The sequence below is a fragment of the Hyla sarda genome, chromosome 1 (assembly GCF_029499605.1).
Source record: "Hyla sarda isolate aHylSar1 chromosome 1, aHylSar1.hap1, whole genome shotgun sequence".
NCBI classification, from domain to species: Eukaryota; Metazoa; Chordata; class Amphibia; order Anura; family Hylidae; genus Hyla; species Hyla sarda.
In genome coordinates, this window is record NC_079189.1 from 406,145,929 (window position 1) to 406,171,977 (window position 26,049).

General features: G+C 45.3%; 1 protein-coding gene across 8 annotated transcripts in view; it reads left to right on the forward strand.

Moving 5' to 3' along the window:
* The window catches only part of PLA2G4C (phospholipase A2 group IVC), a 151,706-nt gene that overhangs the window by 32,856 nt on the left and 92,801 nt on the right, over window positions 1–26,049 (forward strand). For 6 of the 8 annotated variants that reach the window (XR_008845643.1, XR_008845633.1, XM_056528570.1 and 3 more), the window contains exons 5-7: window positions 5,961–6,106; window positions 8,930–9,128; window positions 20,200–20,308. Coding sequence is in view for 6 of the 8 variants with exons in the window: in XM_056528570.1 (XP_056384545.1) it covers window positions 5,961–6,106; window positions 8,930–9,128; window positions 20,200–20,308 (454 nt within the window). In the remaining 2 variants the exon portion in view is untranslated. Of the gene's footprint in view, window positions 1–5,134; window positions 5,252–5,671; window positions 5,784–5,960; window positions 6,107–8,929; window positions 9,129–20,199; window positions 20,309–26,049 lie in introns of those variants that run through there. The other 2 variants (XM_056528576.1, XM_056528575.1) reach the window with 2 other exon arrangements.

Sequence of the window (26,049 nt, forward strand, 5' to 3'; positions counted from 1 at the left end):
GCCAGGGGCTGCTGGAAAAGAACAGTAAGGGCCGAAACCTGACCCTTAAGGGAACTGAGAGACAACCCCAGTTCCAACCCCGACTGCAAAAAGGAGAGAAGACGGGGAAAAGAGAAGGTCACCGGGGAGAAGTCCTGTGCTTCATACCAACGAAAATAAGATCTCCAAGTACGCTGGTAAATTCTTACAGAGGAGGGCTTGTGAGCCTTGAGCATGGTGCGAATGACTTGAGAAGAGAACCAGCGGGCCCTCAAGACCGCGGTCTCAACCGCCACGCTGTCAAATGCAGCGACTGTAAATTGGGGTGGCAAAGAGGACCCTGAGAGAGCAGGTCCGGACAGAGCGGAAGGCGCAGTGGAGCGTCGTCCAGGAGCCTGAATCACTAAGGCGTCCACGGCCAGAGCCTGAGGGTCCCAAGACTTGGACACAAACGGAAGGATCTTCCGATTGTGCCGGGACGCGAAGAGGTCCACGTCCGGAATGCCCCAGAGGTCCCAGAGTTGCACAAAGACCTCTGGATGTAGGGACCACTCGCCGGGGTCGGGTGATTACCGACTGGGGAAGTCTGCTTCCCAGTTGAGCACCCCCGGGATGTGAATCGCCGAAATGGCCGGAACCTTGCTCTCTGCCCAGGAGAGAATCTTGGTCACCTCGGCCATGGGTGCCGAGCTGCGAGTGCCACCCTGACGATTTATGTATGCCACGGCCGTGGCATTGTCCGACTGAACGCGGACAGGACGGGACTGAAGATGGGACTCCCAATGAAGAAGACAAAGAAGAATCGCCCGTAATTCCAATATGTTTATTGGAAGAAGGGTCTCCTGGGGAGACCAGAGTCCCTGAACTGTCCAATCCCTGAACACGCCGCCCCAGCCCGACAGGCTGGCATCCGTTGTAACAACCTGCCAGTGAAGGGGAAGAAACGACCGCCCTTGGAGAAGGGGGGAGCGGAGCCACCAGAGCAGAGACTGATGGACCCTACGAGGGAGAACAATCTGACGATCGAGGGACAGAGGAGACCTGTTCCATCGGGAGAGAATCGCGGTAATGAACCTGGGCAAAAGGTACGGCCTCCATAGTTGCCACCATCCGACCCAGGACTTCCATACAAGTCCGGATGGAGACCGATACCTGGGTCCGAAGGGAGCGGACCCCCAACCGGAGCGCCAGACTTTTGTCCGGCGGAAGACAAATTCGGGCAGAGGCCGTGTCGAAGTGAAGTCCCAGAAAGGTTAGAGACTGGGTAGGACGGAGGACTGACTTGTCCTGGTTGATCATCCACCCGAAGCGAGTCAGAGTGTGGAGAGTGACGTCCAGATTCTCCAGAGTCTGGGTCCTGGTTGGAGCCTTGATGAGAAGGTCGTCCAGATAGGGTATCACCGAGATTCCCCTCGACCGTAGCAGGCCCATCACCGGCGCAGGGACCTTTGTAAAGACCCGAGGAGCCGTGGCTAGACCGAAGTGGAGGGCTACAAATTGAAAGTGCCCCTCCGGGACCGCAAAGCGGAGGTACCAATGATGGCCCGGAAATATTGGCACATGGAGGTTGGCATCCTTGATGTCCACCGATGAAAGGAACTCCCCTTGTTCCAGGGACGCCACCACCGAATGGAGAGATTCCATTTGGAAGTGGTGGATGAGAAGATGATGGTTGAGACGCTTGAGGTCCAAAATTGGACGCACAGAACTGTCCTTCTTGGGGACCACAAAAAGATTTTAATAGAAAACCCGAAACCGTTACCCTGGAGGAACAGGAACAATGACCCCCTGGAGAAGCAGAGACTGGAGAGCCACTCGAAACTGCTTCGCCAGAGGAGGAGACCAGGGGGCCCGGGAGCGAAAAAAGCGATCCCTCGGAAGGGATGCAAATTCGATCCGATAACCATTGGGCACCACGTCCCTGACCCAAGAGTCTTGAATGTGAGAGGTCCAAATGTCTCGAAAAAGCAAGAGACTACCTCCCACCCGAGAAGAAACCGCGGGTGGTGGCCTCACTTCATGCAGAAGTGGGCTTGCAGTTGCCTGATTTGGGCGCAAAACGGCCGGACCGGTTGGAGTCCGGCTTCCAAGACGGGCGAGCCCGGAACGAGGGAGCCTTCTTATCCCGCAAGGGCACCTGCCTGGACCCCCTGTTGGAGCCGGAGGTCCGAAAGGACTGAAAGGAAAAGGACTTCCTATGGGAAGTAGGGCGAGCCTTATTTTGAGGTAACAAGGAACTCTTACCTCCCGTTGCCTCGGAGATAATCTCATCAAGGCGTTTGTCAAAAAGACGGCCACCCGTAAAGGGAAGCTCAGTGAGAGATCTTTTGGAAGCGGCATCTGCATTCCAAGCCTTAAGCCACATAAAGCGGCGGAGAGCCGCTAGATGACCCACAGCATAAGCAGAACAACCGGCTGCCTGCATGGAAGCTGCGCACAGAAAATCCCCTGCTTTAGAGCATTGGAGAGCCAAAGCAGATAGATCCTCCGGGGGGATCCCGCTAAGATATCCTGACGGAGCTTTTGGCACCACTCCGACAGGCGCTTGGACACCCATGTGGAGGCGAAAATGGGAAGAAAAGAAGTGCCAGCAGTTTCAGTTGCAAACTTCGCTAAGCATTCTACCTTCTTGTCTGTGGGATCCTTGAAGGCAGCGGCATCTGCCAGAGGCAGTGTAGTCGCCTTATTGATCCGGGAAACTGGTGGGTCGACTGAGGGAGGAGAAACCACCTTAGTGACAAAGACCTTGTCAAATGGATAACGATCTTGAATTGTCTTGATTCCCGGGAACCTCTTGTCTGGATGTTTCCATGCAGTTTCCAGAATGTCGTCAAAGTCAGCGTGAGAGCTGAACTTCTGAGGTTCTGGCTTAGCACGATGAAAGGATACTCCTGGATTGACATCCGAAGATCCTGGGTCCTCTAAGTGAAAAGTGTCTCTTAGGGCTGTAACCAAAGAGTTCACCATTGCAACTGAGTCCGGGCAGTCCTCTGAGTCAGATGCCAGCTCGGAAGCCTCGTCCACCAGTTCACCAGGGGAATGAGAATGAGTAGAGACAGCCCTGGAGCGGGGCGACTCTGACTGAGTACGCAGCTCTGGCATGGCAGAGCGGCGACTCCGAGAACGTCCTCTGGAGGAGCGACGTTTGTGCCCAGATGACAGGGGGGGGCGGGACCCACGAGGGGAACGCTCGCGTCTACCTGAAGACTCAATGGAAGAGTCAGACGAGGCACCCCTAGGACACTTGTGAGAGTGTGAAGTATGTGGAGACGAGGAGCGTGCCCTTCCAGAGGTCCTGCGCCGGAAAGACCCCTTCAAGGCAGACACCACTTCTCGGGAGGCCTTGGGTCAAGAAACTTGGGTCAAGTCAGCCATATACTGGGTCAGGGAAGAAACCCAGGCTGGGGAAGCGGCTGGATCCACCGGGATCGAAGGGGCATCAGGGGGTACCAGGGGGCCTGGAGGAGCAGTGGAGCAGGCAGGACAAGTGGGCTTGGCAGAGCCAGACATCTTGGTATTAAAGTCTTTACAGAGATAGTAAGTCACTGAAGTTCCAGGTCTCTGTTTAGAGGGAGGAACAGCTCTGGGTACGGACATAATACGGAACTTTCTCACCCTAGTCTTTGTCCCCTGTCAGCTGCAGTGAGGAGACTCGCTCTGTGCAGCTAGAGAGAGAAACAGGCCAGCCAATAGGAAGAGAGGGGCGTGCCTGAGCAAGGCATGAAGTAACTGACCCCTTCCTACTGAAAATAACTCCCACGGAGCTGATTGGAGGCTGCTTCGCGCCTCTGAGCGCTCCCAGCCCTGTGGGCGGAGCTACAGACCGGCCAAAGTGAACTGTCATGCGCCCTTGTCGTGAGCGCATCTGTCGGCCGTTTGTGCGCTCGGGGGAATAGAGCGGGCGGCCAACGCCGGCAGAGACTGCCAGAGAAAAGAAGAAGCGCCCTGCTCATAGCAGCGCCGCGGCTGTCAGCCGCGTATAAGGCGCTGCCGACAAAGTGAAAGTAAGGCGGTGCTGAGAGCGCCCGGCCCGGGACAGCGCCGCGGCTGACAGCCGCATATAAGGCGCTGTGTACAAGTAACACGAATCACACACACAAAGTGAAGTGCCGGAATAAGGCGCTGTAGACGTAGACACCCAAGCACACACACACACACAAGTGAAGTGCCCCATATATGATGTCCCTTCAGGTGCCACTGCTCCCCCAAAAATAAAGTGCAGCCCCTGTAAGCTAGCCCCAAATACTGAAGGTGGGCCAAAACAGGGGGTCTCCAGCTGCTGCGAGTCCGTACCTATGGAGAAAAAAGGGGGAAAGTACTTACCTCAGTCAGAAGAACTTATCTAATGGAGTCTTCAGTGAAGTCTTCGGTCAGCTTTAGTTACCTGCATCATGCCTGGCTGCTATGCACGAGCGAGGCGAGCAGGGAAATAGGCGGACCTGGACCCGTGAGGTACCAACCAAGCGCTGACCGTTGGCGAGGGGGGGTTAACAGCGCATATACGCAATGTCTGCGCCCCCTCACTCGCAATGGGGAAATGGGGGAACCGCAGTCCCTGAGTCCCCACCTGAAAACAGAAAAGAAAAGGAATAAAAAACTAACACGTCCCTAACTAGGAAAACAAAAAAAATCAGAAGACCTGGTCTGGAGCAAACCAGACCACGTCCACCTCCTTTAGACACTAAGCTTAAACTGTCTAGCTCAGAGCCTGAAGGCGGGTGTATCCTGCTGGGAGGAGCTGACTTTTTTTTATCACCATAGTGTCACACCTCCTAGAGACAGCAAGATACACCCACTGTCTGTGTCCCCCAATGGAGCCGATAGAGAAATAGGAATTTTTGAGGATAACCTTCTGGAGGAACCAATAAAACTACCAGAACCTGTCTTCCTCAAGCTAAATGCCCGTGCACTTACCTATGCCAACATTGAGTTAGCACTGTAATTAAGAACATTGGGGGAGATTTATCAAAACCTGTCCAGAGAAGAAGTTGCTAAGTTGCCCATAGCAACCAATCAGATCACTTCTTTCATTTCTGAAAAGTCCTGTGAAAAATGAAAGAAGCAATCTGATTGGTTGCTATGGGAAACTCAGCAACTTTTCCTCTGGACAGGTTTTGATAAATCTCCCCATTAATCTCTGACACTTGAGGCACCATCTTCATCTACCTTTTTTTGGTGACCCAAATTGGCCCCATCTTGCTGAGTTGACTAATTTGCATTATGACGTGCGGAGCTAATGTCCTAAGACATTTACATTATTCTACCTGGAGGGGTACTCCACTGGAAAACATTTTTTTTTAAATCAACTGGTGCCAGAAAGTTAAACAGATTTGTAAATTACTTCTATTTAAAAATCTTAAAGGGGTACTCCCCTGGAAAACATTTGTTTTTATTCAACTGGTGTTAGAAAGTTAAACAGATTTGTAAATTATTCTATTTAAAAATCTTAATCCTTCCAGTACTTAGGATCTGTCCAGAGTAGGAGCAAATCCCCATAGCAAACCTATCCTGCTCTGGACAGTTCCTGACATGGACAGAGGGGTCAGCAGAGAGCACTGTGGTCAGACAGAATGGAAAGAAAAGATCTTCCTCTGTAGGATAAAGCGAAAGGATTAAGATTTTTTTTTATTACAGAAGTAATTTACAAATCTGTTTAACTTTCTGGCACCAGTTGATTTAAAAAAATGTTTTCCAGGGGAGTACCCCTTCAACTTTCACTCCCATCTACGTGAGTCCAACACAGATAATGGTTCACATGAACATTCAGCAGATTAAGAGCATCCTGGGAATGATGAACTTTCTCGGTCAGTGTGCTGCTGACACAATTACGGTTGTGACATCTTTCAGAGAGGCGCAAATTGCCAAAAGTGAATTTACCTGTTGACTAAAGTCACATATCTTAACCAAAACATCAGACCATTTAGATGTCGTCTTTCTCTCTCTTTTTGTGCCATAATCTAAAATTCCTTTTTTTGATTCAGGATGAAGAGCCTCCTGTAATTGCCATTTTAGGATCTGGTGGTGGACTTCGTGCTATGGTTGGTTTTCTTGGTGTGCTTGCTGAACTGGCCAAAGAAGATATTTTAGATGCTATTACATATATTTGTGGCACCTCTGGAGCAACCTGGTAAATCATTTTATATATCTCAGCCTAGGCTTGTGTGAGACTGAGTAGTGCACACTTGTGGACACAGTTTGTTCATGTTTAGGACATTTTAAAGGGAGGTAGAAGATGCCATTCCTTCTCTCCTTTACTGTCTCTTCCTCTCTTTCTTTATGATTTTATGGAACCTGACTTGGTGGTCTCTATACATATTTACTCACTGGAGGTCCCTATGACGTAGCATTAACAATAAAACACACACGCACATGGAGATAGGATTTTAATGGCACTCCCTGTTCTCTTATTTTTTCTTTTTTATAACCTTTGGTATTATTATTTGAGCAACTAGGAAATAGGTTCTTCTTTTTGCCTTTTGGCAATTTTTTTTGTATATGTGTTGTTTATGAACCTTCTTGGTGCTTCTTGTTCAAAAACCTTTTTGATTTACAATATGTATTATGTAGTGACAACTTGGGGTATCAGCTAGCTCCTAGTATCACCATCTGGTTCAAGGTGGTTGGTACAAATAGAAATTCCAGTCTAACACAGTGGATTGAGGCTTTATACTAAACCTCAGCCAGCTGTATTCTTCATACATATTATAACAATGTCACAGTTTAATGTAGAACAGTCTAAAATATACCTTAGGCCATCTAGCCTCTAAGGCTACTTTAACACAAAGCATATGATGCATCCACTTTACATATTTTGCATCCATACATAAAATACAGAGTTAGGCCTTGTTCACACATCCCAAATTTCCGTGCGGAATTCCGCATTGGAATTCCACCAGAGATTCCGCAGCTGCAGAGTCCGATTGTATTAAATGGTATTCTGATGCGCTGTACGTGCCAGATGTTTCTGGGCAGGAAATTTTGATTTCCGTGTCCGCGAAAGAATGAACCTGTCTTTTTGCAGCATCTGCACAGAATGCATAGCCGTCTATGAGATGGCGCATTCCCATGCAGTCCTAGCATGCTATGCCGACACCTGTAGTCTGATTCCGGATGTGTGAACAGGGCCCTAATATTCATTTATGAGCTTATTTGCATTGTATTGTAAAATACACTCATATTTTAAAACACAGCATACGCTACTCTCATAGACACCACCCATTTAACCACTTAAGGACCAAGGATGTCTCCTACCTTGCCTCCTGGTGTCCGATCCCTTTTTATAACGTGGGGCCAATAGCGGGTTGGGCCCGGCCTCTAACAACAGCCGGGACCCGTGGCTTATAGCGCGCGGCAATGATCGCGGTGCTGCGCGCTAATAACCCTTTAGACGCGGCGTTCAAAGTTGAACTCTGCATCTAAAGTGAAAGTAAATCACTGCCGGTTAGCTCAGGGGGCTGTTCTGGATGTTCGCGGCGAAATCGCAACATCCCGAACAGCTGTGGGACACGAGGAGGGTCTCCTACCTTGCCTCCTGGTGTCCGATCGCCGAACAGCCCCCTGAGCTAACCGGCAGTGATTTACTTTCACTTTAGACGCAGCTTTCAACTTTGAGCTATCCCGAACAGCCCTCTGAGCTAACCGGTAGGGATTTACTTTCACTTTAGACGCAGCGTTCAACTTTGAACGCCGCGTCTAAAGTGAAAGTAAATCACTGCCGGTTAGCTCAGGGGGCTGTTCGGGATGTCCGCGGCGAAATCGCAGCATCCCGAACAGCTGTGGGACACGAGGAGGGTCTCCTACCTTGCCTCCTGGTGTCCGATCGCCGAATGACTGCTCAGTGCCTAAGATCCAGGCATGAGCAGTCAAGCGGCAGAATCATCGATCACTGGTTTCCTATGAGAAACCAGTGATCAATTTAAAAGATCAGTGTGTGCAGTGTTATAGGTCCCTATGGGAGCTATAACACTGCAAAAAAAAAAAAGTGAATAAAGATCATTTAACACCTCCCCTAATAAAAGTTCACCCCCCTTTTCCCATTTAAAAAAAAAAAAACTGTGTAAAAAAAAAATAAAATAAACATATGTGGTATCACCACGTGCGGAAAAATATATCATTGATTAAACCGCACATTCAATGGCGTACAGGCAAAAAAAATTCCAAAAAGTCCAAAATAGTGTATTTTTGGTCACTTTTTATATAATGAAAAAATGAATAAAAAGCGATCAACAAGTCCGATCAATACAAAAATGGTACCCTCAATAAAAAATGAGCCCTCATACCGCCCCATATGCAGAAAAATAAAAAAAAGTTATAGGGGTCAGAAAATGACAATTTTAAACGTATACATTTTCCTGCATGTAGTTATGATTTTTTTCAGAAGTACGACAAAATCAAACCTATATAAGTAGGGTAACATTTTAATTGTATGGACCTACAGAATAAAGAGAATGTGTAATTTTTACCAAAAAATTTACTGCGTAGAAACAGAAGCCCCTAAAAGTTACAAAATAGGGTTTTGTTTTTCAATTTTGTCTCACAATGATTTTTTTTTCCGTTTCGCCCTAGATTTTTGGGTAAAATGACTGATGTCATTACAAAGTAGAATTGGTGGCGCAAAAAATAAGCACTGTGGTCATGACATCAGAGGAAATGCATTTCTTTTTTGGATTTCTCTTTAGTATACAACCCCTAAAAAGTACTGGAAGGATTAAGATTTTTTAATAGAAGTGATTTACAAATCTGTTTAACTTTCTGGCACCAGTTGATTTAAAAATAAGTGTTTTCCACGGGAGTACCCCTTTAAGTACTCCGATCCTTCTTCTGAGTCATAGTTACAGTAAAAAGCAAGAGTGTCACAATTTTTTGTATTCAGAAAATATATTTTATATTTACAAAAAGCAATATAACAATATAATACATTAACAATTTCTTCCCTTTATTTTATATTTAGGTGCATGTCATCCCTCTATAATAATGACAAGTGGTCATCATGCATGGAAGAGATGGAGTCTCAGATAGCTGATCGTCTCTTAAATCCCGCAAGGAACTGGAAGAAAGCATGGGAGAAACTAAAACAGACTTTCTCTACTGAAATGTATTCACTGACGAATTTTTGGGCATATGTGTTTATTCATAAAGTCATAAATGAAGTAAGTAACATTGACATTATGCATATTCTACATATATAAAACTCAATGGGGTTTATTTACTAAGTGTGAAGTGTAGTTTTCTTTGTGGGTTTTGATTCCCTATGTATTTTTCCAAAGTATTTACTAATGTTTTCCTACATTTTGCACTTTCCCCTACGTTTTGCTTTTTTTTTACACATGCTCTGTTCTGTCGGGTTTTTCAGAGCTCAAATCTACCACATGTTTCTGTGGGAACATTAGTAAATATGTTGGGATATTTCAAAACTGTTGAGACCACATCTCTCTTGTCGGGGCTGCACCCCCTTTTCCGGATTTTCCATGTATAAAATGTAGAGGATTTTTTTTGTCACAAATTCTGGCGCATAAAAAGTGTGACACAATTTAGGCACAAAACCTGAGAAAAAAGAGTTGGGATCATGTTAGTAAATAACCCCCAATGTGTATGTGTGTGTGTATGTTCCAGCACCACTTCCATAAGGCTGGAGACATTTCAATGAAACTTGGTACACATACTACTGATATGTAAAATAAAAATATCGGATAGTTAAATTAACCCTATCCTACCCCCTTACATGAGAGTGAGTTTCATTGTCTTACGTCCCATGCAAGTCCATGGGACTTCTATTACCTCATGGCCTAAGCTTGGCTCTGCATCTTCGGGTAAGTGCATCAGTTTTGCTTGCAACCACACCCCTCATGTAAGCCATACCATATTGAAAAGCCACACCCCCTTCTGTTTTGTGCATTGGTCCGGCTTGCAAGTCACCCCCACATACAATATGGGACAGGATATGAGAATGTTGTTTTTCCTCCCTCTCTCTAATGGTTCTCACTTTGTCAGTAGATCCTCATCCTCTGTATGAAGAAAATAATCATTATAATTCTGCTAAATACTTTACCCCCTGAATATAAAACTACCATCAACTGTACCCCCTGAATATAATACTGCCATCCACTGTACCCCCTGAATATAATACTGCCACCCACTGTACCCCCTGAATATAATACTGCCACCCACTGTACCCCCTGAATATAATACTGCCACCCACTGTACCTCCTGAATATAATACTGTCTCCTACTGTACCCCCTGAATATAATCCTGTCACCCACTGTATCCCCTGAATATAATCCTGCCACCCACTGTACCTCCTGAATATAAAAATATCATCCACTGTACCTCCTGCATATAATACTGCCACCCACTGTACCCCCTGAATATAATATTGCCACCTACTGTACCCCCTGAATATAATCCTGCAACCCACTGTACCTCCTGAATATAATACTGCCACATACAGTACATACAAACACACCATTCATACATACAGTACATACACACATCATAGACACGCCGCCTCCGCCCCCCATGCATAATACATACATACATACACACACATCATGCATACACATTTCATACATACACCCGCCGACGACAGATCCCCCCCCCCCCGCATAATACATCTCCACACATCATACATACATATTGTTTACACACATCTATCATTCATACATACAGTACATACACATCATACACACACACCATACATACACACGCTTCCTCCGGACCCCAAATTCTATGATCACCTCCCGAACAAGCAGATACTATTATTCAGGATGGCTGAGCATGTGCAGCCCACAAATCCCCCCCCCCCCCTCCCATCCCCCACCCCACAGATTCAATACATTTTCTGCTGCAGATTTGCTATGGTAGATTTTGCTACCAATTGAAGTCAATGGGCAGCAAAGTCTGCTGAAGCAAATCTGCAGCAAAAATACACCAATGCGCCCTTAGGGTAGGGTCACATGTAACAGATCAGTAGTGTATGTTACTCTGCTGATCCGTCAATGACCTGACTCTATAGTGTGCCTCCAGCTGTTTTCCCCCGTGTCCTGCTTATAGCAGCAATCTGCCGTTACACGATGTCTCAGAGTACACTGCATGTGCCCATGTGACTCGCAGGTCCCTGTGTGGCTGCTGGTTAGTGGCAGATTGCTGCTGTGAGCAGCACACAGGGGGGAAAACAGCAGGAGGCACTCTATAGAGTCAAGTCATCGGCGGATCCGCAGCGTAAAATACGCTGCAGATCTGTTACATGTAACCCTACCCTAATGTTAATCTATTCAGGATGATTTATGATAAGAGAGGTTTCCACAATATATTTTTTTCTCTAACTTAAAGAGTACTCCAGGATGCAAAAATTGTCATTCAGACTGCCGGCAGTAAAATAATAAATATACATACCTGCTGTCGCTCCCCAGGTGCCTCCAGTAACCCGCTCTGGTCTCCGCCGCGATACTCTTCCTGGTTGCCGGTGGTCAATGAGTCACATTGCCGCTCAGCCTATCACCGGCCGAGGTTGGACTTTTCTGCAGCCGGTAATTGGCTAAGTGCAGTATTACTCACCGACAACCAGGAAAAGGATCGCGGCGGAGGCTGGAGTGGGTTACTGGAAGCACCTGGGGAGCGACAGCAGGTATGTATATTTATTATTTTACTGCCGGCAGTCTGAATGACAATGTTTGCATCCTGGAGTACTTCTTTAAGACATTTACTGTAAGCCAGTGTTTTCCAAGCATGGCACCTCCAGCTGTTGCAAAACTACAACTCCCAGCATGCCCAGACAGCCTTTGGCTTTCCGGGCATGCTGGGAGTTTTAGTTTTGCAACAGCAGGAGACACAAAACTACAAATCCCAGCATGCCCAAACAACCTTTGGCTGTCCAGGCAAGCTGAGAGTTGTAGTTTTACAACAGCTGAAGGCACCATGGTTGGAAAACACTGGCTTCTGACATCAGAGGATGTCACTATGCGCAACTACTATGAAGTGAGCGCAGGAGTTCCTGCGCTAACTTCATAGCCATGCCATAAATGAACGGCACTGCACGCTGCAGCGCCGTACATTTATAATGCGCAGGGTTTACTCATACCGGGCAGGATAGCGGGGTCCGCTAGCGGGAGGGAAGGGAAGCGTCGTGAGGGCAGCCATGCATAAGGGTCCTGCGGCAGCTGTGCATAAGGGTCCTGCGGCAGTTGTGCATAAGGGTCCTGCGGGCGGGCAGCCGAACATATGGATGATCGGGCAGTCACTGAGGAAGGAGAGAGGCAGGGCTTCCTGTTGGCGCAGTACGTGCCCTGCCCCTCCTCCTCCACTCACTCAATGCGGCAGAAAGGCAGGGGTGGGATAGTCGCTCAGGTCCCACCCCAGGTCCTCCTCATGTTGACTCCGCTGCTGCCAGACGGACAGGTCTGGTAGCAGCGGCTGTCATACTGATTAATTAACATGATGGCAGTGCCGGCCAACATGTGATTGCGGGCCCCCCTGGCTAACGGGCCCGGTCGCCATGGCGACCGTTGCGACCTCTATAGCTACGCACTGGTCCTGGGCCTCCTAACCCCCCCCCCCCCTCCTCCTCCTCCTCCCAGTGGCCTGGCCATAAATCTGCCACTGGAGTGCCCCCCCCCCCCCCTCCATTTATTTTTCAAATTATATATTTCTAATTAGATTACAGCAGAGGGTAGTCGGTAGAACACTGTGCTGTAAAGTATTTTACTGCACCGCACTCTGCAATAATCTAATATCCTCTATTCTGGTTACTGTAAAACTGCCCTAAAAATTTGTGAATATTCCCACATACTGGGGGAGATTTATGAAAACCTGTGAGAGGAAAAGTGGAGACGTTGTCCATAGCAACCAGATCGCTTCTTTCATTTTTAAGAAAGCCTTCACTCCCCCCCACTCTGCAATCCCTGCCCGGCACTGCAGCGTTCATGATGAACATGGAAGCCTGGGGCCACACCCCCTCTATTCATGTCTATGGGAGGAGGCGTGACGGCTAGTTCCCTCCATATACACATACAGCCCCCATACACACATACACTGCCCTTATACTCGCGTAAACAGCCCCCATACACACACAGCCCCCATACACACACAGCCCCCATACACACACAGCCCCTACATACACAGCCCCCATACACACTTACACACACACAGCCCCCAATACACACACACAGCCGCTACATAAACACATACACAGCCCTAGGGGCGTACCTAGAGCATTTGGCACCCGGGGCGGACCCTTTGTTTGGCAGGTTACGGACAAGTTACGGACAATGGTAGCTTTACTGAGGGTAGACAGTTGGTAAAGTCTATACAGTTCAGCCAGGGCCCAAGGAGGTAGGGTTGCCACCCTACCGGTATTTTACCGGCACAGCCGGTATTTTCATTCAGATTCCGGGCTCTGCCGGTAAGTTTGGATGAAAAATACCGGCCATGCAATGGCCGGTATTTTTCATTCACTGTCATCACACACTAACCTAAAAAAGCGGTGCCGCTGAGCGGGGGTGCGGGCCGCACGCCCGCACCAAGCCGCTCAGCACAGAGCACCCTGTCTGACTCTGAGGCTGTCCCAGTCTAAAACCTTACCTGCACTGTGCAATGCTGGGCGGCTGGATCTGCGGAGGTACGTTGCGGAAGTGACGTCACTCCGCAGACCCGCACAGGATGTCACTTCACTCGCCGGCCCGAGACTGAGAGGAGACAGGAGAGGTGCTGCGGTAGTAGGTAAGTGTGTCTGTGTGTGTCTGTTACTATGTGTGTGTCAGTGTTTGTGTGTCTGTCAATCAGTGTTTGTGTGTCTGTCAGTCAGTGTTTGTGTGTCTCTGAATACCTATGGGGAAAAGAGAGAGGGGGGGGGGGGTAACTGCCTATATCTCTGGGGAAGAGGGAGGGGGGGGGTAACTGCCTATACCTATGGGGAAGAGAGAGGAGGGGGGGTAACTGCCTATACCTATGGGGAAGAGAGGGGGGGGGGGTAACTGCCTATACCTATGGGGAAGAGAGAGGGGGGGTAACTGCCTATACCTATGGGGAATAGAGGGGGGGGGGGTAACTGCTTATACCTATGGGGAAGAGAGAGGGGGGGTAACTGCTTATACCTATGGGGAAGAGAGAGGGGGGGTAACTGCCTATACCTATGGGGAAGAGAGAGGGGGGGGGTAACTGCCTATACCTATGGGGAAGAGAGAGGAGGGGGGTAACTGCCTATACCTATGGGGAAGAGAGGGGGGTAACTGCCTATACCTATGGGGAAGAGAGAGAGGGGGGTTAACTGCCTATACCTATGGGGAAGAGAGGGGGGGGTAACTGCCTATACCTATGGGGAAGAGAGGGGGGGTAACTGCCTATACCTATGGGGAAGAGAGAGGGGGGGAACTGCCTATACCTATGGGGAAGAGAGAGAGGGGGGGTAACTGCCTATACCTATGGGGAAGAGAGGGGGGGTAACTGCCTATACCTATGGGGAAGAGAGGGGAGGTAACTGGCTATACCTATGGGGAAGAGAGGGGGTGACTCTGCCTATACCTATGGGGAAGAGAGGGGGTGACTCTGCCTATAGGGAACGGGGGAGGGGGTGTAACTGCCTATACTTATTGGGGGGGCTACTTAACTTATACCTGGATGCCTAACTACTTACCTACATACCAGGCTATCTAACTATGTACCTGGCCTTCATACATGGCTGTCTAACTACCTAGCTAGCCCCCTACCTACCTGGCTTGTCACCTACCTACATATCCGGCTTCCTGATCTACCTACCTGGTTACCTATTTACCTGGCTACCTACCTATCTTCCCTTTTACTGTGCAGGACACCAAGGAGGGCATTATTACAGTTTGTGGGCCTATAGATGGAAAGATTGTGTAGAGGAGGGCACTGAATATATGCAGAGTCTGACATGTTTTTCCTGCAGATGTTAAGAGATCCACATGGCGGTCTTATCCGGACGGAGAAGAAAAGGAAAGAGGACACCGCTGATCAGAAAAGATGTAATTGTGAGTCCCAAAATGTAACTGTAATCACTTATATAGTAAACAGATCCTGTGTACAGCTGTTATCTACCGCCATATGGTCCTGTATATAATCACTTATATTGTGTACAGATCCTTTATAGTATACTGCTCTGTATATAGTGATTTTATTCAGTACAACATTTTCAGTTTTTCACCTACAGAGCTATATGAGGGCTTTATCGGTATCAATTTGGTTTTGATTATTTTTTCATCCTATTTTTTGTTGTTGGTAGTGTGTATACAGAGGAGCTGTTAAAATGTTTGCATTTGCACTATTTGGTGAGGTTGTCAAATGTATTTATATTATATTTGTATTTGCTGGGTAACCCCTTAAATTCATTGCCTGTTCTTAAATAAATGTTATTTACAATTGTAAGTTTTATTCTCTAAATGTTATTTTTTTGTGCGATATAGGAAAGTTCCCCTCGCATATATATTGTATCCATCCCATCCCCTATGCCATTTCTTTACCCCCCCATCCCCCATGCCATTTCTTTACCCCCTCCCATCCCCCATGCCATTTCTTTACCCCCCTCCCATCCCCCATGCCATTTCTTTACCCCCCTCCCATCCCCCATGCCATTTCTTAAACCCCTGATCCCTCGTCCTCTGTGCAATCGGGCCCCTCCCCTTTTTAGCTCCACCCCCACATAGCCACACCCACGACCGGTATTTTTCTGAGGGAAAGGTGGCAACCCTACAAGGAGGTGACCAGTGACGCAGAGACCTTGAGGGCTTCCTGGGACTTGTAGTAGGACTGGACAATTGAATGCAGACCATGCTGACTTGACAGATGAGAGTGACTTGACTTGGCTCATAAAGCTGTGACTTTAGCTCACTTGAATTGATGGTGGCTGCAGGACTTGACTTTGAGATCTCCAACACTCTGGACACACACGCACACTAGGCACGACTGCACTGGACATCAGCAGGAAGCAAGAGCTCAAAGAGAGAGAAGCTAGCTCCACCCAGGGCTTATATGGGGGACTAGCAGGAAGATCATAGGTCACTCTTGGGATCACCTGGTCACTGGTACCTCCTGGGTAACAATCACATGACATAACTCTTAAAGATACAACACATTTTATAATACCATACTCTACATAATACCATACACTGCAGAACATATATACAGGGGGGAAACAGGTGAAAGGGGCCCTGGGGACACTGAAGGAGGCGGCCTGACAGGGCAGCTAGGGTACAAGATAACATCTCCCGTTCGGGGCCACCACACAGACATATATATCCACACACACTCACATATATATATATATATATATATATATATATATGTATATATAGAGAAAAAACAGGGTGGGCTGCACCTCAAAGATGTGTGGAGGTAGGTGCACGCAGCGGCTGGTCCCAGGTCCCAGGTCCGTATCGCTAGAAGAACAAATTTGCTGCAGCACACAGAGTAGTGACATGTGGTTTATTTCATTCCAACTGCTACATTTCAACCGCACTCTTGAAAAAGCTAGATCCAACTAGCGAAACGTTGAGCCAGAGGAGGAGATTTTAGCTCAGTCCCATTGTTATAAAATGGATGGATCACGGTGCGCAGTGACACTATGTCTGTAGACGGTGTCAGAGCAGAGCGCTGCAAACTGAGCTCCGTGATCAAGATCATCCTGCATAAAATGCACTAAAAAAACATTATTAATGGGGACTGTAATTTTAAGCACATATTGCCACCTAGTGGAAATTTTTGAGCACCCTTAATATTAATTTGGAATTATTAAAAGCTAAGTTTTAGACCGTAGAGGGTCTCTATTCAGGGTTTCCCTGAGGGGACATATATCCCTAAGTTCTTAAAATGGACAGCAGAGGTCAGTAGAGAGTACTGTGGTCATGACATCAGAGAAATCTAAAAAGATAAGCATTTCCTCTGTAGTATATAGCCCCTAAAAAGTACTGGAAGGATTAAGATTTTTAAATAGAAGTAATTTACAAATCTGTTTAACTTTCTGGCAGCAGTTGATTTAAAAAAAAAAAAGTTTTCCACGGTAGTACCCCTTTAAGGTTAAAATGGGCTTGGTCCTTAAGGGGTTAAAGAGCATTAAAACAATAAAAGTAAGGAGCATGGCAAGGGCCCCCTAATCTTAGTTTTTAGTGTCAACAAATCAAGTTTACTAAAAAAGGTCAGTTAGCAGTACAAAAACAGGAGTTATCATCAGGATGCAACCCGAGTATAGAAAATGCAAACAACAATAACAACTGAGTAACCAGGCGTGAATTAGAGCAGTACAGTGGCCTTGACAGGAATAAGGGTACTGTATACCAAGTAATAGGTTATGATATAGACAAGGAATATCGAATCTCCCGGCAATATGACGAAGAAAACCATGGAGACCATATCTTGTGAAAACTATCCAACGTGTCAGTGCGCATAGCATTAATCCGTTCAAAAAGCATAATTTGATTAATCCTATCCAAGACTTTGTCTACAGAAAGGGTAGGAGATTTCCAGCTACCTGCTATATGAATCCTGGCCGCCAGCAAGATGAATTGAGCCAGTCTAAACTGACTGTTGGGCATCCTGCACAGTCGCCTGCTAAAGAGACAAAAGGTAGGGAGAAAAGGACAGCGATACCAAAGGACAGAGCGAAGGATAGCAAGAATTGAGGTCCAGTAGGATCTGACCACATCGCATGTCCACCACGTGTGGAGCATGGTACCCATTGAATTGCATCCCCTGAAACAGGTCAGAGGGGAAGAAGGAAACATAGAATGAAGGCTGGTCGGTACATAGTAGGCCCTATGTAGAATTTTCAGTGAGGTCTCGGTGAGGGACACCTGCCAGCTACCCCTACTTAAAGTGTCGCAACAATCCTGCCACACCTCTAGGGGCATTTCAATTTGCAAGTCTGCTTCCCACTGTCTCATAAAAGCCAGTTTGGTGTCGGGCAGGGGCGAGTTCAGAAGACTATATATGATAGCTAATATCCCCCTCCTAGAAGGTGAGTATAAAAGAAGGCGTTCTAATCTAGTCAGCTGGGGGATGACACGTGTAGGGAAGAGGGAGTGAAGGTAGGAGAATACCTGACATGTACAAAGGTGTTCTGAGGGTGGAGGTAAGTATTGTGACCTGAATTCAGTCAGGGCTATAAGTTTGCCGCATTGATGAAATTTATTTATAATAATAAGGAGTGACAGTTCTGACCACCATGAGAAGCTCGATGTGTACAGACCCGGAGGAAAGAAAGTATTGCGAAGAAGAGGGAGCATAGGAGAAGGACAAGACTGGAGAGAGAATCGTATACGGACCAACCGCCAGAGCGACAGGGAATGTAGTGTAAGTAAATCAGAGTAGGGGACATATTTGGCCAACGAGGGGACCGACCACAGCAGAGAAGAGAAAGAGTGTGGGGAGATGAGTGAAGATTCCAGTCCAACCCACAGCGGGACCTTTTCTCCGCCATGAACCAGGCCAGTTGGCTCAATCTAGCAGCGTAATAGTATTTCAGAAAGTTAGGAACCGACAATCCTCCTAGCTGCTTATGATAATGCATTACATTTTGCGCTATTCTTGGACTCTTGGACTTCCAGATAAATCTGAAAATGTCAGATTTGAGTGTCTTGTTGTCCGCTGTTGAGACCGTAACAGGCAGGGTGCGAAACAGATATAACAATCTGGGCAAAACTACCATCTTAATTGCATGCACCCTGCCTATCCAAGACAAGTATGAGAGATCCCTAGAGCGGAGATCCTGTCTGATCGCTCAAAACAATTGAGGGTAGTTAGCGCCATACAGAGAGGCAATTTCAGGGGTGAAACGCACACCAAGGTAACGGTTTTGGTGGGGGGAAGGAAGTCGAAATTTAGGGAGATGAGTTTTTGCGTGTGAGAAGGTGTGTTAAGGTATAGGGACTCCTATTTAGAGGGATTAATCTTCAGGCCGGAAAGGGCAGTATAGTCAGATAAAACAGAAAATAGATTAGGCAGGGAAGAGAGAGGATGAGAAAGTGTTAGCAAAAGATCATCGGCAAAAAGGTTCAATTTAAATGTGGAAGGGCCAATGGTGACTCCCAGAATCGAGCTAGAGTCCCTGATCAGGGTGCCCCGTCCTATTTGGATGGGTTTAGCGGTGGATGTGGGTAATTTCAAAAATGTAGAGGGGACAGAATATAAGAGTTTAAGAATGCGAACAAAGGAGCCCCCAAAGCCCATCACCTCCAATACTCCCCATAGAAAATTCCAAGAAACGCTATCGAAAGCTTTCTCGATATCCAACGATAATAATAGAAGAGGAGATGAGCTAACAGAGGCCCAATGCACAACATCCAAAACCTTCCGGATATTAACAGCGACTGTCGGCCAGTAATGAAACCTACCTGATTGGCATGTATCAACCGCGGCAGAATCGGGTTCAACCTGTGCGCGAGGATGGATGTCAGAATCTTAGTATCAAGGTTAATCAAATAAATGGGTCTATAATTAGAGACAATAGAGGCATCTTTATTGGGTTTGGGGATAACAGTTATAAGTGCGTCTAAGTATTCCGGCGGGAGGGAGGGGGCTCGAGTTAGATAATTAAACAAGGAAACTAAATGGGGAACAAGGAGGGCTAATCTTAGTTTTTGTCCGGGCCCCTGGCGGCAGGTCCTCCAGTCCTACCCTGATGGCGGCCGTGAATGGAGGTAGTTATAGTCAATAGCTGTTTCACCTCTTACATGATGCTTTTTCAAGGCATCTGAGCTCAGCTGAACTCCACCCCTTTAACTATACCATTACCAACATTTACACTTGTACAGAAAACTATTTGCATTACATCAGCATAAAGTACATAAAAGCACTGTACAACATACTGTATATCAGTTTGTATAAAATATTTAGATAAGAAGGAGATAACTAAGTTGGAAACTGGCTTAAATGATTTTAATCATTGAGGCCTATAGGTCCTAGTGTATGCATGCGAAAGATCCACACTGCCTCCTTCTGCAACAACATGTTTTGCCTATTACCCCATGTAATCAGGGGCTTATTAATAAGCTGCAAATTTCTCTGGCAGTTATGTACCTTCCATAGAGCAAGAAATCGGGCATATTGAAATGCCACATGCCCAATTTTTTTCCTTACCCCACAACATTTTAGAACAAGGTCTTTATACAGATTAGATTGCTACAATGAGTACGATTGACACTCTTTATAATGCACAGTCATCTTAAGTGTTGTTACTGCTGCATGCTGACTATACTCCTGTTTTGTTTCTGCAGATTAATGAAAAATCTTTGTCCAACCACAAGGCGTCATGTGAAAGTGGAGAAAATCCTTATCCGGTCTACTCTGCTGTGGAAAAAGACTCTTTAAATTCAAATCAGGCAGGTGAGGTCCACAGAATTGTTAGGTAAAATAGCAGTTTGTTCCTTTTACAGCTCAAAGTGCATATCACCTATTTGCAGCTGCATCACTAGTGTTCACAAGGTCTACAGCATAAATAAAGAATATAATTTATCCACCCTATTATACACTAGATGACCTACCATGAATGAACAATGATGATCAACAGAGATTGTCATTTATGGTTCCCATAATAACAAAAAGAAGCAGAGGGAGTTCAGTCAGCTACACTTTCCACCCATAGCAGCGGCAAAATAAGTAGACCATAGGCCCTGGGGTGTTTCCAAAACCTTTAATACCATCCATCCATTTGATCCATCCATACATCTGTCCAGTGATGGCATTAGGTTAGATTGCGTCCTGTGCAGGATGTCTTTTTTAGAGCCCCTTTCTCAAGCTCCTGCCAGAAAAATAAATATGAGAGCTAGAAATTAGATAGAAGAAGGATAAACATTGTCTCACATATATTCCCAAGAATTGTCTATAGTAACCAACAGATGGAAATTATAGAACACTAAAGGGCAAAAGCATGAAAAATGTCACACCAAACCAGCTCTTTGCTAATGTAGAAACCACAAAAATGCTTGTTGTATTATTATTATTATTTTTTTTTTTATTTTTTTTTTGGGGGGGGGCGGGATTGTTATTTAATCAAAATAAATATTAATTATTGGCAAATGTTTGTTTATGCATTGTTCATGCATTGGGAAAGTTAAAGGGGTTATCAGCCTGTAAAACATTATATACTATCCTCAGGATAGGCCATCAATTTTAGATCAACTGTACTGAATCCATATTATAAAAAGGCCATATAATATCACAACGACCACATATTACCACTACATAGTGAATATTATTATTACCAGTACTAAATATTATCAACATAGTCGTACTTTACAGAAAACCCAGAATATCAAAGCCAATATTACCATTGCTTAATGATTTAAGAATACCATCATACTGTTATTAAATAAAAACCACTGTGCACAGCCAATGTTATTCCCACACAGTTACCACATGGAGGTAAGTAAAGTGCAGCTACGTCCAGTGCATCACAGGGCACAACTTCTCTGATTGGAGTCATTTTCTTTTCCATCCAGTCCAGACTGCTATGATGATTTCTTTTAGTCACAACTCGTCCCTGCAGAATCTGTTGGACAAAAATTTTAGGTGCTGCACCTTTCCAACACCATCCTTACCTTTTCCCAACCTCTAGTGTCCCAAATGCTAATAAAACTATCCTTGTTAGCTAGATGTCCCCAGTAGATAGGACCTCCCTCATCAAGAAAAAAAATATATATATTAGCTTATCTCGGCTCCCCCACAGTCATCTACATATTCTCCTCCCACTTTGGGCTTGTAAGCAGCTTCATACCAGGACACATGGCATATAGTGACATCACTCAAGTGCACTGTATGTGTTTTCCAGTTATAAAAAGCTAATATTATCACTATATATATTATCATCATACTATCATACTGTCACTGACCAAATCAAGTATACCTAGACAGCATTACCGATAATACTTTTATACAAGGGCCAAACAATACTACCACACTATGACCACTACCATTACCAACACCAAAGGACAGAATACTGTTAGTGAGTAAAAAGCCCTACACTTAGACCACCATTACCAATAATACTAGTATAAAAGGGCCAGAGGTCCAATGCTTCCTATGGCTTAGACTGATAATTTTCATCTGTATGCACATGTGCATTTACAGTTTAATCTTCCCCTGCTGGTGCCATGTCCCTTCAATAATAGGTTGCGATGCCTGAGATGGGTTATTCAACTCGCCTCATGGCAGAAGCATCCCTGGCCTCATCCAGTTGTAGCTAATTAGACAGCTTTTCCATTGCAGATTCTGTAGCCTTAAGCAGAAGCCCCAATTCACATGAATGGGATGCATATTTCTAATAGATTTTATGCAGCTTTCAGCACAGAATCCACACCAAAGCCCATGTAAAATCATAAACATGTGAACAAGCCAAATTGTCTGTCAAGTGTTGGAAAATGCCCTACTCTAGGTTGCTCATTGTCCAGGGGTAAGGGAAGGCTGGCACACAACTGCACAGTATGGTGCTAATGTCGCATTCAATTCTGAGCTTACCCACAGTCTCTTTCACTGCCTACTTGACGATCTGTAGGGAGAAGGTCCCTATACTCGATAAGTGTAAGGTTCAACAAAGTAAAAAAATAAAGCAAAACACAGTACAGAGGGAACAGTTCGGGCCTCAAAGGGTTAACCAAAGCACAAAGCAGGGAGTACAAAACAGGTAACAGCAAACTAACAAACAGACAAACAAAGCAAAGTCAGACAGGCCAGTTCAAAACAAAGATAGTGGCAAGGTACTAAATCGTCAGGCAGAGAATAATCAGGTCACTAAGCCAAAAAAGAAAATGTAGGTACACAGGAGTTCAAAGGTACAGAGCCCGAGACAAGTAACCTCTATTGCAGACAAAGCTTAAACAACTGACTGGGGTATAAATAGCCCAGCCAAGGAAGGTGTGGAAGGTGAAGCCGAATACTTTTGGCTCCAGCACCGATAGGGAAGGTCCTACTTCTTTTTTCTGACTTCATGTGAACTTCTGAACCTTCTAGCTGCCTGATCCTCAACCAGTGTTTTCACTGACTTTTTTTCACCTTTCATCTTCCCCCTGATACATACTATCGAATCTGGAGGTATTCCAGGCAGAGATTTGCTAGGAATGCACGGACACTTTCAGTCCCCATAGACAGCAGTTTATTCACTCATTCGATGGAGAAGTTTCAGTGGCGGAAATCTGCTGCCGAAATTCTCACTGTGCATTGTGAATGTGCCCTCTTCTTCTTGTCCATGGCACCTTTTATTTTCTTCTCCATTCTCTTCTCACTTCCACCGCAATACCAAACAGGTTTCATCCCCTCTTTTCCCCACCAATGGTCCCCTGCTCTTTCCAGTAGAAAAGGGGTTCACATTGTAAATCACTGGGTCGCACCTATCACAGGCCTGTATGCTAGGCCCTATACCAGTCAGGGTTGTCACCCTGAAAAAGACATACCTACTCAGAAAACTCATCTTTGGTGCTAGATGTTGGAGTAAGGACTTACTGAATTGAGTCATCTAAGGCTATTCACTATAAAACCAAGAACACACCCTCTCAGTCACCAATTACAGTCAGGTCCCTAAATATTGGGACTTCGACACAATTCTAACATTTTTGGATCTTATACCACCACAATGGATTTGAAATTAAATGAACACGATGGCCCACATTTATCATTGTAGTGTAATTGAAGCATTTTTTTACACCTTTATTTTTGTGTGCTGAAAATGTGTAGGAGCACCAAATTTATTAAATGGTCAAAGAGCATTTGATACATTTTGTGCAGGTCACATTTTCTGAAATTTCACATACACCAAAAAGCTACATCATGTGTAGTTATAGAGACTTTTCAGTGGCTTTCACCTTTTTTGCTCCTTTTCACAAAAACGCGCAGTTGATAAAACCCTTCCATATCAGGTGTATTGCCAAAATCAGTGGATTGCAACTCAAAATCAGCAGAAATGTGCAAACAAAAAGGCGCAAAAAAAAGGAGCAAAAACCCCTGCTTGCTCCTTTTTTTGTCCCTTTTTAGACACAAAAAACAGTCTAAAGACAATGATAAATGTGGGCCGATGTGCTTTAACTGCAGAATATCAGCTTTAATTTGAGGGTATTTACATCCAAATCAGGTGAACGGTGTAGGAATTATAACAGTTTGCATATGTGCCTCCCACTTGTTAAGGGACCAAAAGTAATGGGACAGAATAATAATCATAAATCAGACTTTCACTTTCTAACCTCTTAAGGACGCCCCCTGCACCCAGTAAATAACGCAGGGTCACGCTGTGACCCCGCGTCATACCGGGTCGGTTCCGGCGGCTAATGATATCCCTGAGCTAACAGCATCTACCTCTACCCCTCTATATGGCTGATGAGGGTTAGAACTTCTCTCCACGTCTGACTCCTCACATTCGGAGGAAGATGGATCTGTTTCTTGTACCTGTGAGTGAGATTGTCTCAAGATTTCGTACTCCTGTTTGGTTTTAAAGTCTTGTAAATCCCTTTTAAATTGGGAATGTTTTCTTTCTTTAAGAAATGCTACAAACCTTGAGACACTCTCCTCCAGTAATTTCTCTTTTTTTTCAAAGGTTGGATCACTCTTATAGTTACTGATCTGTTCAATAGCTATATTCAAATTAGATGTTATTGTTTTTAATAGTACTTTTTCCTCCTCTAACAAAATCCTCATCAGTCTGAGAGAGCTTTCAGTTGCCTCCTTCTCCCATCTTTCTTTAATATTTGGAGTCTGGAGACGTGGTGCCGGGGTTACTGGAATTCTAAGGCCACGAGGGACTATATGATTACTAATATAGTTTTCAAGGCTATAAATTTCCCAACTCGATCTTGCATGATTCTTATATAGTTTAGTTACGTTTCTAAATGCCGATTTGATTGACGTAACTTGATTATTAAATGAGACTTCCTTGTCCAAGAACACCTCCTTAATGTCCTCGAACCACCTATTGCCATCTACTCTGCCCGACAACAACTTGGCCATATCCTTAGTCAAGGGGAATAAAGAATTAAACACTGAGATAAGAATATTAAGGTTAGGTCTCCCAATATTACAAAAAAAAAACTGAATAGACTAGAAGGGAACCTCTAAAACATAGCTTTTAATATGCACATCTAAAAATGCACAAAGGTAGTATCAAAAAGTAGAAAAATAGACAATAGAAATTGTAATAATATTAACAGGCCGCCATCAGTATCCTGCCATATATGTATACCTAAGCAAAGCGCTCATCTCTCCAGTCGTAAGGCTAAGTTACTGTTACGCAACCACTAACACCTCACAAAATCACAGGAGAGACAGCCCGCTATGCAGATAACACAGACAAATCATTATTCACAATACAATAACCATTATTAAACAATGCTGCAAGAAACTATATTGCATATTGAACCGCTGATTATCTGGCTATTGAGGATAGTGACCTAAATAACATTCCAGTACTCTGTATCAAAGGATAAATGAATTAGGATGTCTAGTCCACCAATGTATGCGAACTATAGATAACAAGAAGGAGCCGTCAGTCGTCACATACCAGCATGCAGATGTCCGGGTGTGAATCAAGCATCTATGTATACAGCTAAGTGTATTTGCCAGCATATCAGTATGTCTGCATCACTAACTGGGGACATCGGAAACCACCTAGTGTGGGAATAGTCTAAATGCACTCCTAACTATCCATCTGGAGATTAAGTCATTTAATTTACTGCAACCTATATTCATCTACCTAGTATGCTATCACACCTAAATATACTCACAGCACTATCTCCGGAGCTACTGATGGACGGTAACATATGCCTTAGTGTGCAGTCTGTGAGTGAATATACCGCATAGTGTGAATGTACATCTAAGATATCTATGGACTGAATACTGGCATACTAGGAGATCAGGCTTCTGTGCTGCAAATTGCCTATGCTTATGTGGACATAGCCCTATGTTGAGAAATCTACAGACATGCTGAATATAAATCTAAACTGCACAGTGTGAACTGGCTATATTATGCATCTGATGGGGCCATTTAAGAATTTCCACATTACAATACTGTGCATATATACTACTTGAATGCTGTGACAATTATATGTGGACAACATAAGTCCTATCTGGAGTAATCTGCAGACACG